This window comes from Capra hircus, chromosome 6, assembly GCF_001704415.2.
Source record: "Capra hircus breed San Clemente chromosome 6, ASM170441v1, whole genome shotgun sequence".
NCBI lineage: Eukaryota > Metazoa > Chordata > Mammalia > Artiodactyla > Bovidae > Capra > Capra hircus.
In genome coordinates, this window is record NC_030813.1 from 110,495,280 (window position 1) to 110,510,388 (window position 15,109).

At 38.5% G+C, this 15,109-nt stretch overlaps 1 protein-coding gene across 6 annotated transcripts in view; it reads left to right on the forward strand.

Annotated features, from left to right (window-relative positions):
- CPEB2 (cytoplasmic polyadenylation element binding protein 2) overlaps positions 1-13,340 on the forward strand; it is a 78,696-nt gene extending 65,356 nt beyond the window's left edge. For 3 of the 6 annotated variants that reach the window (XM_018049738.1, XM_018049740.1, XM_018049741.1), the window contains 2 exons: positions 606-787; positions 9,353-13,335. In XM_018049738.1, the coding sequence (XP_017905227.1) occupies positions 606-787; positions 9,353-9,580 (410 nt within the window). In that variant the 3' untranslated portion in view covers positions 9,581-13,335. Of the gene's footprint in view, positions 1-605; positions 788-9,352 lie in introns of all 6 variants that reach the window. The other 3 variants (XM_018049742.1, XM_018049739.1, XM_018049737.1) reach the window with 2 other exon arrangements.

The following is a 15,109-nucleotide window of genomic DNA, read 5'->3' on the forward strand; positions in this document are numbered from 1 at the left end:
CCCAAGCAGAAATTTCAGTTAAGCCATTGGCATCTTCTATATCTTCAAGAGAATCACCCTTGGTGCTGTTTTGAAAATAAACTGGGGGGTGGGAAGAGCACAGATCAGAAACGAAGTGATACAACTATTGCCGTAATCTAATGAAAAATAATGGTACTTTGAAACAGGATGTTAGGCATGGAGGCAGAGCGGTTGGATTCTAGATATGTCTGGAAATCAAGTTCATGGGATTGCATGCACCGTGGGAAACAGAAAAAAACGGGAAGGAGGAAGCCAAGCCTCTTGAGTTGGCAACTTCATCTTTTCCATCACTTACTGAGTCAGTGAAAACACACTGGGGCACGCTTAGACAGGTAGCGAAAGGTCAGGAGCACCATGTAGGACAGTGCATGCTACAGGGCCAGTTAGACATCTGTGACTGGTCCATTGGGCAGCTGAGCGGTCCACTTCTGTGCTGAGAGCAGATGGGCCCCAATGTACAAGACAGAGGACTGGACCTAGAAGAGAGCATTATCCTATTGACTTTCACTTAAAAAAAAATACTTTAAGACTGTTGATTCACTGTGTTCTCTCCTATTTGATGTGCACTTCTTTTCATTTTCCAGTGGAGCTTGCTATGATCATGGACCGGCTGTATGGTGGCGTGTGTTATGCAGGGATTGATACAGATCCGGAGCTGAAATATCCAAAAGGTGCTGGTCGAGTTGCTTTCTCCAATCAGCAGAGCTACATTGCTGCCATCAGTGCCCGGTTCGTTCAGCTTCAGCACGGTGATATTGATAAACGCGTAAGTTGCATATTGGAAAATCATTTAAGTCCTGTAATAAGCTGCTGATACAGATCTTACTGGGCTTCCCTGGTGGCTTAGATGGTAAAGAAACTGCCTGCAATGCAGGAGACCTGGGCTCAGTCCCTGGGTCAGGAAGTTCCCCTGGAGAAGGGAATGGCAACCCACTCCAGTATTCTTGCCTGGAGAATTCCATGGACATAGGAGCGTGGTGGCTACAGTTCATAGGGTCACAAAGAGTTGGACACAACTAAGTGACTAATACTTGCACTTTCACACTTTCCAAAGCTTGCTATCCTACAGAGTTAATAATGCAATTCAAAAAACTGAGTGCTTATTTGTATACTCCTTTAGCTCTTAAAGAGTATTATATCAAAAGATCCCTGCATCATGAAATTCTTGATGAGACATTAAACTTTAGGTATAATACACAGAATTTAAATATCATTTTAAAGCCATTTTAGAAAATAGCCAACAAGGTATCTTAATATCTTTCTAACTGTGGAGGCAGAGCTTGTACTCTGAGGCCAGACTCCCTGGGATCCCATTTCCACCCTGTGCTCCATAACCCTGGGCAAATGAACCTTCTTCACACCTCTTATTCTTCATGCACAAGTTGGAAAACAGTAATAGTATCTCTTTCACAGTTATTTAGAGGAATAAGTGAATTCATATCTGTAGAAGCACTCAGAGATAGGCACTAGTATTAAATGTTACTTATTTTTCATTTTTCATAAAATCTAAAGTAAAACCCATTGTGTATATTTCCCTAAATATGTGCAGTAACAAATGTAAATTTGTAAATAAGCCAAAATACAAATAAACTAAACACACAAAATGATTGCTTTAAACCTTAAAACATTTACTCTCTAGCAGCACTGCTAGGTCATCATAGTAAGAATTTTCAGGAAGTCCTATGGATTATAAATGAAAGCTCCCCTACTGTATAATTTCTAATACTGATTCAGTTCAGTCGCTCAGTCATGTCCGACTCTTTGCGACCCCATGAATTGCAGCGCGCCAGGCCTCCCTGTCCATCACCAAATCCCGGAGGTCACCAAGATTCATGTCCATCGAGTCAGTGATGCCATCCAGCCATCTCATCCTGGGTCGTCCCCTTCTCCCCCTGCCCCCAATCCCTCCCAGCATCAGGGTCTTTTCCAATGAGTCAGCTCTTTGCATGAGGTGGCCAAAGTACTGGAGTTTCAGCTTTAGCTTCATTCCTTCCAAAGAAATCCCAGGGCTGATCACCTTCAGAATGGACTGGCTGGATCTCCTTGCAGTGCAAGGGACTCTCAAGAGTCTTCTCCAACACCACAGTTCAAAAGCATCAATTCTTCGGCTCTCAGCCTTCTTCATAGTCCAACTCTCACATCCATTCATGACTACTGGAAAAACCATAGCCTTGACTAGACGGACCTTAGTCAGCAAAGTAATGTGTCTGCTTTTGAATATGCTATCTAGGTTGGTCATAACTTTTGTTCCAAGGAGTAAGCGTCTTTTAATTTCATGGCTACAGTCACCATCTGCAGTGATTTTGGAGCCCCCCAAAATAAAATCTGACACTGTTTCCACTGGTTCCCCATCTATTTCCCATGAAGTGATGGGACCAGATGCCATGATCTTCGTTTTCTGAATGTTGAGCTTTAGGCCAACTTTTTCACTCTCCTCTTTCGCTTTCATCAAGAACCTTTTTAGTTCCTCTTCGTTTTCTGCCATAAGGGTGGTATCATCTGCATATCTGAGGTTATTGATATTTCTCCCGGCAATCTTGATTCCAGCTTGTGTTTCTTCCAATCCAGCGTTTCTCATGATGTATTCTTCATATAAGTTAAATAAGCAGGGTGACAATATACAGCCTTGACGTACTCCTTTTCCTATTTGGAACCAGGCTGTTGTTCCATGTCCAGTTCTAACTGTTGCTTCCTGACCTGCATACAGATTTCTCAAGAGACAGGTCAGGTGGTCTGGTATTCCCATCTCTTTCAGAATTTTCCACAGTTTCTTGTGATCTACACAGTCAAAGGCTTTGGCATAGTCAATAAAGCAGAAATAGATGTTTTTCTGGAACTCTCTTGCTTTTTCCCTGATCCAGCGGGTGTTGGCAATTTGATCTCTGGTTCCTCTGCCTTTTCTAAAATCAGCTTGAACATCAGGGAGTTCACGGTTCACGTACTGCTGAAGCCTGGCTTGGAGAATTTTGAGCATTACTTTACTAGCATGTAAGATGAGTGCAATTGTGCGGTAGTTGGAACATTCTTTGGCATTGCCTTTCTTAGGGATTGGAATAAAAACTGACCTTTTCCAGTCCTGTGGCCACTGCTGAGTTTTCCAAATTTGTTGGCATATTGAGTGCAGCACTTTCACAGCATCATCTTTCAGGATTTGAAACAGCTCAACTGGAATTCCACCACCTCCACTAGCTTTGTTCATAGTGATGCTTTCTAAGGCCCACTTGACTTCGCATTCATGTCTGGCTCTAGCTGAGTGATCCCACCATCGTGATTATCCAGGTTGTGAAGATCTTTTTTGTACAGTTCTTCTGTGTATTCTTGCCACCTCTTCTTAATATCTTCTGCTTCTGTTAGGTCCATACCATTTCTGTCCTTTATTGAGCCCATCTTTGCATGAAATGTTCCCTTGGTATCTAATTTTCTTGAAGAGATCTCTAGTCTTTCCCATTCTATTACTTTCCTCTATTTCTTTGCATGGATCACTGAAGGAGGCTTTCTTATCTCTTCTTGCTTTTGTTTGGAACTCTGCATTCAGATGCTTATATCTTTCCTTTTCTCCTTTGCTTTTCACGTCTCTTCTTTTCACAGCTATTTGTAAGGCCTCCCCAGACAGCCATTTTGCTTTTTTGCATTTCTTTTCCATGGGGATGGTCTTGATCCCTGTCTGCTGTACAGTGTCACGAACCTCATTCCATAGTTCATCAGGCTCCCTAGCTATCAGATCTAGGCCCTTAAATCTATTTCTCACTTCCACTGGATAATCATAAGGGATTTGATTTAGGTCATACCTGAGTGGTCTAGCGGTTTTCCCTACTTTCTTCAATTTGAGTCTGAATTTGGTAATAAGGAGTTCATGATCTGAGCCACAGTCAGCTCCTGGTCTTGTTTTTGCTGACTATATAGAGCTTCTCCACTTTGGCTGCAAAGAATATAATCAATCTGATTTTGGTGTTGACCATCTGGTGATGTCCATGTGTAGAGTCTTCTCTTGTGTTGTTGGAAGAGGGTGTTTGCTATGACCAGTGCATTTTCTTGGCAAAACTCTATTAGTCTTTGCCCTGCTTCATTCCGCATTCCAAGGCCAAATTTGCCTGTTACTCCAGGTGTTTCTTGACTTCCTACTTTTGCATTCCAGTCCCCTATGATGAAAAGGACATCTTTTTTGGATATTAGTTCTAAAAGGTCTTGTAGGTCTTCATAGAACCGTTCAACTTCAGCTTCTTCAGCATTACTGGTTGGGGCATAGACTTGGATTACCATGATATTGGATGGTTTGCCTTGGAAACGTACAGAGATCATTCTGTCATTTTTGTGATTGCATCCAAGTAGTGCATTTTGGACTCTTTTGTTGACCATGATGGCTACTCCATTTCTTCTGAGGGATTCCTGCCCGCAGTAGTAGATATAATGGTCATCTGAGTTAAATTCACCCATTCCAGTCCATTTTAGTTCGCTGATTCCTAGAATGTTGACGTTCACTCTTGCCATCTCCTGTTTGACCACTTCCAATTTGCCTTGATTCATGGACCTGACATTCCAGGTTCCTATGCAATATTGCTCTTTTACAGCATTGGACCTTGCTTCTGTCACCAGTCACATCCACAGCTGGGTATTGTTTTTGCTTTGGCTCCATCCCTTCATTCTTTCTAGAGTTATTTCTTCACTGATCTCCAGTAGCATATTGGGCACCTACTGACCTGGGGAGTTCCTCTTTCAGTATCCTATCATTTTGCCTTTTCATACTGTTCATGGGGTTCTCAAGGCAAGAATACTGAAGTGGTTTGCCATTCCCTTCTCCAGTGGACCACATTCTGTCAGACCTCTCCACCATGACCCACCTCCTTAGGTTACCCCACGGGCATGGCTTAGTTTCATTGAGTTAGACAAGGCTGTGGTCCTAGTGTGATTAGATTGACTAGTTTTCTGTGAGTATGGTTGCAGTGTGTCTGCCCTCTGATGCCCTCTTGCAGCACCTACCATCTTACTTGGGTTTCTCTTACCTTGGGCGTGGGGTATCTCTTCATGGCTGCTCCAGCAAAGCACAGCCGCTGCTCCTTACCTTGGATGAGGGGTGTCTCCTCACTGCCTCCCTTCCTGACCTTCAACGTGGGATGGCTCCTCTAGGCTCTCTTGTGCACAGGCAGCCACTGTTGGTAATACTGATTACCAACCATTTAAAATACGAAAAAGGAGCAAACAAAACTCAACTGATTATTTTCAAATCTATTTCATGCTATAAAACTGTGGCTACTTCCTTCCTGAATAATCATGTTTACATTTGTAGTACAGATGAGCTATACTAAAAACATGAGGTAAAATAACTTTCTTATACCCATTATAGTAGATATAACTTGAGTGGGTTCTTGTTTTCCCAGTGTAACAGTTTCTTGAAGCTTATTCTCTGGGGCTGTTTGCACATAAAAGACTATTTTAGGGGCAGAGGACCTGGTTAATTAATACCTGTTGACTAGACCATAGACTCTAGGAGTAGTAACAATTTAATTATGAAACCACACCATTTAGGAACAAAATGCAGCCATCAGTTCAGTTCACATGTACAAAGAGGCATGCTTGTTTGCCATTGTTATTTAAATGTTGCCCCCAAAAAAGAAAGAAAGAAATTAAGTATCTAAGAAAAGTAGTTCTGCTTTTATCAAGACATGCTATGAAATTTTTTTTTAACTGAATTGAACCTTAGAGTCCATCTCATCCATTGGTTTTCAGCCTCCACTGCACGGTAAAGTTGCCTGGGAATGAGGAAGCCCTCGACGTCTGGGTCTCAGCCCCACGGAGGTTCTGTGGTGGTTGTCTGGGATATACCCAAGGCAGGAGTGATTTGTAAAGCCTCTGGGTGATTCTAAGGCCCAGCCGTGCTTAATGCTGCTCATCTAGTTAACTGTGCTTTAGACCATCAAGCTAGTCTGAGCTAAACTCACTTGCTTTTTCAGACAAGTGAGAGGGTTTAATATACAGAAGCAGAGAGATGCAATTATTGTACTGCCATACCTCACACCTCTTTGTTTCCAGAATGATGTTGGAGGACAAAATTATTTAGGGCAGGGTATCAATTCTTACAGAGAAACCTCGACGCAAAGCAAGTGAATTGAGAGACACTTCTCTTCTTAAAAAGGCCTTGAACTACTGAGAGAAATGTTTGCTTTTTAAAGATATGTGCTACTAAGGTATTGATATGCCTTCAACTTTATTTGAAAGAATTTGAGCCTTAAACATTTTATAAGTCATTATACAAAAAAATTAAATTATTATTCTTTTTACCTTTCATCTCGCTAATTGAACCATAAAAGCAGTTAAAATTTAAATTTATCTGGAATGCAAAGATAGTGTATTTATTTGGAGGGAATTAAAATTGTTTATTCAACGCATTTTTTAGGCTCATGAGTACTTTGAAATTTAGTTTCATCTTCCCGATAGCTATGAAGAACAGTCACCACAAATGTATAAATCATTTTTATTTATTATATTTTATTCAATGAGTAGTATAATTCACTGTGGCTTCTGATAGTTACTGAAATGAATTGTGTTATACTTCAGATTGGCTAATTATTAGTTATGAATCCAGTTGATGGTGCATCACAGATAGTTCCTCTGTAGTGGAAAAGGGAAGACATTCTAATAAAAAATAAGAAGCATGAAGAATCATTGAAACTCCCTTTCACACATTCAAGCATTGATAGAGATTATGAATCACAAATAAGTTTTGATTGTATTCTAAAATCATAGATTTGAAATAAGATTATGACTCAAAAGTAGGTTTTGATTATATTCTAAAATCATAGATTTGAAATCCATTTTCATCTTTGTAAGTTTTGATTTTGAATTAAGTAGATTTGTTGTTAGTCATTCAGTCACTAAGTCTTGTCCAATTCTTTGTGACCCCATGGACTGCAGCACGCCAGATGAGCTGTATAAAATAACATCTAGAATTTAAAAATACAGATAATTGAAATCATTGTTTTACATTGTCACCCAGTATTTAATGAAGTATTATGAAAATTAAATAAATAACAGAGACACTGTGCTTAAAATCTTACGGTGATAAAGGCAAGAAAAAAAAAAGCACAAGAGAGAAACCCAGAAAAAGCGTCTACGAAGACACTTGTGTAGGTTCAGCTTTGCGCTACACGTGCCACCAGACAGCACTGGACATTGAGCGAGTGCAGGCGGCCCTTTTGCTCACAGCTTAGCCTCCAGTGAAGTGAGACCCAGCAGTTCTCATACTGCCTTGATCTATTCTTTGGTTGCAGTAATGTACTTCCTTAATTATAGTTATAATGAAGGTAATGAGTCAGAAATAACAGCCTGCCAATCAAGATGGAATCTGTAAAGGAAAAAGGTAGGAGACAAAGATGGAGCATACAAATTTTAGAATTTGTGTCAAAGATCATTTTAAAGATCAAAAGCCAATGGAAAGAAAGATTAAAAATCCTTAACTGGCAAAGAGGACTTATAAATTAGTTTTAAAAAAGAAAACACCAGCAGGAAAATATGCAAAAAATATGGACAGTTCAGGAAAGCAAAATGTCCAATATATATAAAATATCCAGTCTGGTGGCCCAAACGGTAAAGAATCTGCCTGTGATGCAGGAGACCTGGGTTCAGTCCCTGGGATGGGAAGATCCCCTGGAGAAGGGAATAGCAACCCACTCCAGTATTCTTGCCTGGAGAATTTCACGAATAGAAGAGCCTGCTGGGCCACAGTCCATGGGGTCACAAAGAGCTGGACATGACTGAACAACTAACTTTCACTTTTTTTTTTCAGGTTTATCCTAACCCTAACCATGAAATATTAGGTTGACCAAAAACTTCCTTTGGGTTTTTCATAAGATCATACTGAAAATGCACTTTTTGACCAATACAAATACAAACAAAACTGTTATTTCATTACTTTCCCATCAAATGTTTTATAGTTCTTTTTATCAGTCAGCTAGGTTGTTTCCAGTTTGTTGTTATTGTATTTGTTCAAAATAATGGTGAAGAAAATACCCTTATATATTTATTTTCTATACACATGCGAGTATTTCAGTAGAATACACTCAAAATAGAAATCATCAGGTCATTATTTTTTTACCTTGGGCAAACCAAGCCATTTAAACACTCAATTTTCTCTCCTCTCAGGAAATGCAGAGATCTTAGACTGCCTGGCACTATTCAGTCAGACAGAAGCAGTAACCTGTCATTCATAAAGTTCTCACAAGCCAGAAAGTAAGGCCGTTGCAGTTAATAGTGGCCAGTGCTGATTTACAGAGTATTTTACCAGGTACCAAGCACTGTCTTACGTGCTTTTACTTGCATCATCTAATCCTCACAACTCTAGGAAGCAGGGTCTAGTGCCTTTCTCATCTCACAGGTACAGAAACTGAGGTCAAGAAATTTAGCATCAAGAGCTGACTTAAGTCTGAGACCTTCTCCTGAGTCACACTTCACAGTGGGACTTTGACTTCTGTCTTACTAGTTCTCAGAAGTCTAGACATGCCTTTCATAGGATCATCCACAGCTCTGGTTTGGTGGTACCAGTTATTTATGAGCAGAGCATAGCTCTCACCTGCAGTAGAGCAGCATTGCCGGGACCAGGGGCTGTTACGGTTGTGCCATCTCACCGGTGAGGCTGGGAAGAGAGAACAAAGGTGTAAGTGCATTTGTCTTCCATGCCCTGCTCATTTTAACTCACAGTTACCCCCACCTCTGAAAAGATCAACAAAAGGTGAGGGTGGAATGTTTTGTGAATCAATTAGGATTTTATAGTTTTTATAAATTATTTTTTGTCTTTGAGGAATAAAGTGATATAAGTAGTATTCAGTTAATAGTTCTCAGAAGAAACATATCAAAATATAATAAAATTACCAAACTAAGTGCTCATTGAGTCTCATGGTCAATTATGAACTTAAGACCTATAAAAAGATTACTGCAAGAACAAAATGATGTACTTTGTTTAACCTACAAGGTGGTGAAGCTGGGCTTCCCTCATAGCTCAATTGGTAAAAACTCTGCCTGCAATGCAGGAGACCTAGGTTTGATTCCTGGCTCAGGAAGATCCTCTGGAGAAGGAAATGGCAACCCACTGCAGTATTCTTGCCTGGAGAATCCCACGGACAAAGGAGCCTGGCGGGCTACAGTCCATGGGATTGCAAGAATCTGTCACAACTTAGTGATTAAACCACCATGGCGAAGCTATCACCCTAGGAAACTGCCTCTTCCTTTCAGCATTGAATGCCGCTCCATTTCTCTAGAACGCTGCATGAACCTCTTGAAATCAGTGCTAAAGTGGCGTCTGAAGCAGACTTGACAGGACTTGTCTTCCCTCTTTTTCTAGGTGGAGGTGAAGCCATATGTGCTGGATGACCAGATGTGTGATGAGTGCCAGGGCGCACGCTGTGGTGGGAAATTTGCTCCCTTTTTTTGTGCCAATGTCACTTGCCTGCAGTATTACTGTGAGTTTTGTTGGGCAAATATCCACTCCCGTGCAGGACGTGAGTTCCATAAGCCATTGGTAAAGGAAGGTGCTGATCGCCCACGTCAGATCCACTTCCGCTGGAACTAAGAACAGCTGACCGGCCTCTGTTCGACAAGGAAAGAAAGGGTGCATGTGGCTTACTGTGTCTGAAGATACTGACATGCAGAAGAAATAAGTGCATTCTTCTGCTTTCACCCCAGCTATCAATACATGCATCTTTATCAGCAGCCAAAACACTACAAGCCTCTTGTTTTTCACCAAAACCCTACATCTCAGGCTTACTAATTTTTGTGATATTTTCATGTTAAAATAAAATGTTCTTTTGTATTTTCTCCAAGTTATTTTTATATGTAAAGTTAAAATTAGATATGAGAATGTTTTGCGTAGGGGCAAACAGTCTGCTGCTATATAGTGGGTGAAGCGTGCACTTATTTCTAAACGTGGGTTTTTAACTTTAAGATCTGCCCCAGTAATTTACCAAAGGTAGCAAAATAATAGTGAAGATGGAATATGTCTGCTACAAAGGCTTATTTTTATTGTTGCTATTTTCAGTGTATACATAAACTAAAAAATTAGGGTTGTTTTTTTGCTCTCCATTTTGACTTGCAAGAAATAATACCTCAAGATAATCTGATTTATTAGCTATTTTTAAACATTTTTAATCACAAGCTGTATTAGCTTTGCTGCTATATAGGTGTTATGTGTAAATGCCACCTATTAATACGGGATTGAAAACGTTAGAGACACACTGCATTGCAGATAAAATGCAGGCAGCACAATATGGCCTAAACTGCCATAGTTTTAGAATGTGAAAAAAATGCATGTTTACTTACCTGTATACACCATATGCATGCACTAGAATTATTAACAAGAGGTGAGGTATTGCAGATGTTCAAAAAAAGCTCTCTTGAACTAGGTAGCATGAACAAATTATAAAATTTGTTTAAAAAAGCAAACTTGCATGCATTATTGTGACTTCAAGTTAAAAAACAATGTCCTACATGTGTACAATATGCAAATTAGTTTTAGATTAGAGAGTGCAGCCATTTTGTGATCTGGTCGGTAGTGGAATTCGATTTTATGCAGACTGGATGTAATATTTGTAATCCCTGTGCAATTTTGTGATGTGCGGTTCTAATTCATGTGCAGTGATATAGTATAGATAAAAGATTGAGTAAAAGAACAATACTAGAATTTTAAAGAAAGTTGATTTTAGCCCCTTTGATAGTTCATGGTTAAGACATCCTTTATAAACCAAAGATGGCCAGCACACTGCTAACCGGTCACCAAATGTAAGGCCCACAGGAAGCCCATATTTAGACAAAGGAACTTTATCGAAGAATGCAAAACTTTAGTAAACCTAAGTAAAGTCAAAATGGAGATGGGGAAATATACAGATGGCTAGTTGCATAAAATTCAATTTTACCTTAAAGATAACGGTGAAATCTGGCTTAAACTTGCTTATGTGTTTGACCTATGTATATTGGGGTCTTCTGTCTAAACTGGGGTCACTGTTGCATGGAAATTGTTGTTTTTAATGGTTAAAAATTGCTTTTTTTAAATTTTGATGAAGGAATTTTGGTAATGACTTTGCTTGCGGTTTTTTTGAGAAAGTGGCATGGAAACATGCAATAGTTAGTTTCTCTTGGTACTGAACACTATTAGAGTATCATTAGTGACATTTTTTCTCTTTAGAGCATTTTTAATGCAACTAGCCCCTATATTTTAATGTAAGAGTTACTCTGCAATCTAAGCAAAGCATCCAACATGGTAGATGTTTTTTAAAATGCTGAAATAAGATTCTTGACTCTAAAGAGAGAAAACTACAAGGGTGTTGCCTTATTGCAGCCCCTTGGGACAATCCTTCACGTGAGCAAAGTGTTGATCTTAATATTGGTTGTCTATGGTGTGCTTTTTTGTACTGTAAAAATATGTGGTTCATGTCTAACTCTGCTGTTTTATTGTGGTTGTGGTTCAAGTTTTTAATGTTTAAAGTTGATGCTGTTTTCAGAAGAGCTTTTTACTAATTTATTTGTCGATGTTCCCTATTTGTTACTTAACCATGATCCTCCAGATTTTTGGAGTATTCTTTTCTAACCTTAACCCTGCCAACCTTGATCCATTTGACATTTGTTATGCACTATTTTTATATCTCTGTGAGAGATTTTTTCCAACAGTCAGCTATTTTATGGCACACTTTTTTTGACTGATGACATCTCCTTTGCTATACCTCAATTTTTGGAATTTAGAAAAGAAATCAGTAGTTTTGCAATGTTAATTATTTAGATATTTAATTTCGCAGATTTTTTAACTTTATTTTCATAATTTCTGCTTAATGTTTAAAATTGAAGAGCCTTTTTGTGTATTAAATAATGAACACTAAAATAAATTATATGATGAAAATAATTGGAGATGTTGAAAAATCAGTTTCCCTTCTTAAACAGAAATAAATATTGGAAATGAAGGGAAATGTAGTAGAACACCCTTTTCGCCACGGGTAAAAATGACAGAAATGTATGGTTTGTTTTACCTTCATTTCTGTTACAATTAAAGCTTGTTAGTCTAATCTTTTACTCCTCCCCACCTCACCCCTACCTCTTTTGTTTTTTTTTTTCATTTTACATACTGCATTCTTATTTTCTAACTGTTAAACACTGTATTGGAGTTTTTTTCTTTTTAATTTACAGATCATATTTATTTTACTATTTTTGTAGAAAATTATTAATTTTGATTGTATTTTTGTATTTTCAAAGCTTCTTCACTTGTGTTCCCTAAATGTTCATATTGCTGCCCAAAAGTATGACTGTGGAGGAAAAAAAAAACTTTAAAAATCCACACTTTTTGTTAAGAAGGAAACATTTAACATTTATATATTTGTGTATGGAAGACACTTGACATTTTATCCCTGTTGCATCTGGCTGCACAGAGCCTCTCCTCAAAGATGCTACAAAACTTGAATATAACACATTTTGGAAGGCTGACTAACCTCGATTCTGTGTTGTGATGTGCAATACTGTTTCTAATGTTTGTATAAAAAAAAATAACAGTGTAAACCTTTTTAATGCAAATTTATTTTTTTCATTGCATATTTTGCAGATTTTATCCACAGTGTCATTTTTTACTGTCAGAAAAGATACCCCTTTTGTCATTGCAACTATTTTTTAAATCCAGAAATCTTTGTACTGATGTAAATGATTGTAGTTATTTTGGATAGTGTTTTGCTAACAAAAGGAGAGACTTTTTTCATGCATATTTCTATTTTGTTTTTTTGGGTTTTATTTTATTTTAATAGTAGTAAAATATACTTGGAATAATTTTTCATATTCTTGTCATTAATATTATTTTGTATTTTTATGTGGAAATATATAATTTTATGACACTAATTGCTAAAGTTTATTTTATGTTGAATTATTTTTGGAGCTGAAATCTTTGTAATATTAAAGCAACTAGTTTCTAATTCCCAGTTTCTGTATAGAATCGCACAAGTGGTTTATGGAGTGTTTGGATTGTAATTATAAATGGTTCTTTGATATGCAAATTAATATTTTCAGTTGATTTTATTTTATATTCCTAATGAGGTGTTAAAGCCGTTTTTTATTTTTTTCTAAATAAAAAGAGAACCCATGCTTTTATGGACACTAGGTAAACGCCTTCAGCTTAAATTTTTTTGTTAAAATATTTTAGTTTATTTTATTGTTATCTTCCAGGTGTCTAAATCTCCAGTCTGTCTGTTGTACTGGTAATTTAACTCTGTAATGGAATAGTTTGCTGCCAACTATTTATATTAAGTAATTTTTAAATATTTGTAATATTGTTGACTGACTAATAAACTATTAAGTTATTGGCATAGTTGTGGAATCTTTACTCTTCAGTTCAAATCTATCAAAATATTCATCACCACCAGTAAAGTCTTTTTCAGAGAGCTAAGTGACATGACCGCTCTGTATGGACTACAAAAGAACCTTGAAATCTGGTTCAGCCCCAAAGACCTTGGGCCTCAGTTCTTTTCCTCACTTCCCCCTAAACCCCCACACACATACCATAGAAATTTTGGTATTATAGTCATCACCAGATAGTGTGACCACATCCTAATTGATGCTGCACTTAAAACTGAGAAACTGTTGACCATTTGCAAAATGCACAATTTCCATGACACTTTTTCAGACACCATCTAGTTGAGAACCACTGCCATAAGATTTTCCTACTTATTTTCTGCGCAGTCTGAGTTATTCAGCTGCCACATTGTAGAGGAAGAAAGAAGGACAGATATAGAGTAAGTGGTATGGGATCAAGGTCCTCAGCCTAATGAGGGTTCGAACAGATCTCCTTTTAACTTGAGCAGCATTTGCGTTCTACTTGAAAACTGATGTTCAGGCAGGGGGTTGGGGAAGAAAAGGAGCCATTGCTTTTTCAGAGAACGTTTTAAAAAGTACCAAGTGCAAACAGTTTTTTTGTTTTACCTATACAAAGACTTCCCTGTAGCTCAAACAGATTCTTTAGAATCTGCCTGCGAGGGTTTGATCTCTGGGTTGGAAAGTTCCTCTGGAGAAGGGAATTGCAATCCACTCCAGTATTCTTGCCTGGAGAGTTCCAGGGGCAGAGAAGCCTGGCAGGCTACAGTCCGTGGGGTCACAAAGAGTTGGACACGACTGAGCAACTAACACAATCCACAAGGAAATAGGTATCCCAGAGAGGATAAAACTACTTCCTCATATTCTACAAGACCTCACAGAAATGCCTTAACCCGGTTAATCCTGACCCTGGCCAGCTCCTCACCTGCCCCTGCAAGCAAACCATGCCTCTTCATATATATGTGGCCTATGCTGCCATTTTGCTGTTTAGAATCTTAGTTTCTCTCAAACCCAACAAGTTCCCTTCCACAGCAAAAGCAGAGAGCCTCATCTCCATTCTTGTCTACCTTTTAAGACTTAGCAGGAATTTCTGAACCTCTTATCTCTTTTCCCCACTGCTGATGTAAAAATCATTTCTTTCTGTGCTCCCCTATCCTTCTGTTACTTAAGAATAAACTTTGAATACCAGCTAAGGAGTGGACACTAGCCATGTAGGATCCTTGGATGCCAGGCCATGTCATAGCCTTGTAGGTTGAAAGGTTAATTCAAACTCATCATAGTCAACTTGCATCAATCGCTATGGGAAACAATTTCTAAGAATTTCACTTACGGGTTAGCATTTGACTTGAATTTTTGTATGACCTAAGAATTTAAAGAACTCAATACAAACCGTTTCTGAGAGAAACACTTGAATATCTATTTCACCAAAAGGAGTAACAATAAAACATCCAGGGGACAGGAAGATGTATGATATCATGATAATATAATAGGTACATATCTGATCCTCATCTGGTTTCTGGCACAGAACTCCTAAAACTCTTGGAATTTCCAAAGTGAGAAGAATGATGAAGGCAGTGAATATTCATAACAATCTACTTTCAACCACACCTGAGTTTGTTAATGAGGTTACTTTTGGAAAGCGACTAAGGATGGGAAACCGCACTGTGATTAGAAGATTGGAACTTTCAGTCTCCACCCCACCTGCCCCCAGCCTGGCCCACATCCAGGAAGGGGAGTTGGACTGTGAGTTGAATCGATCGCCAAT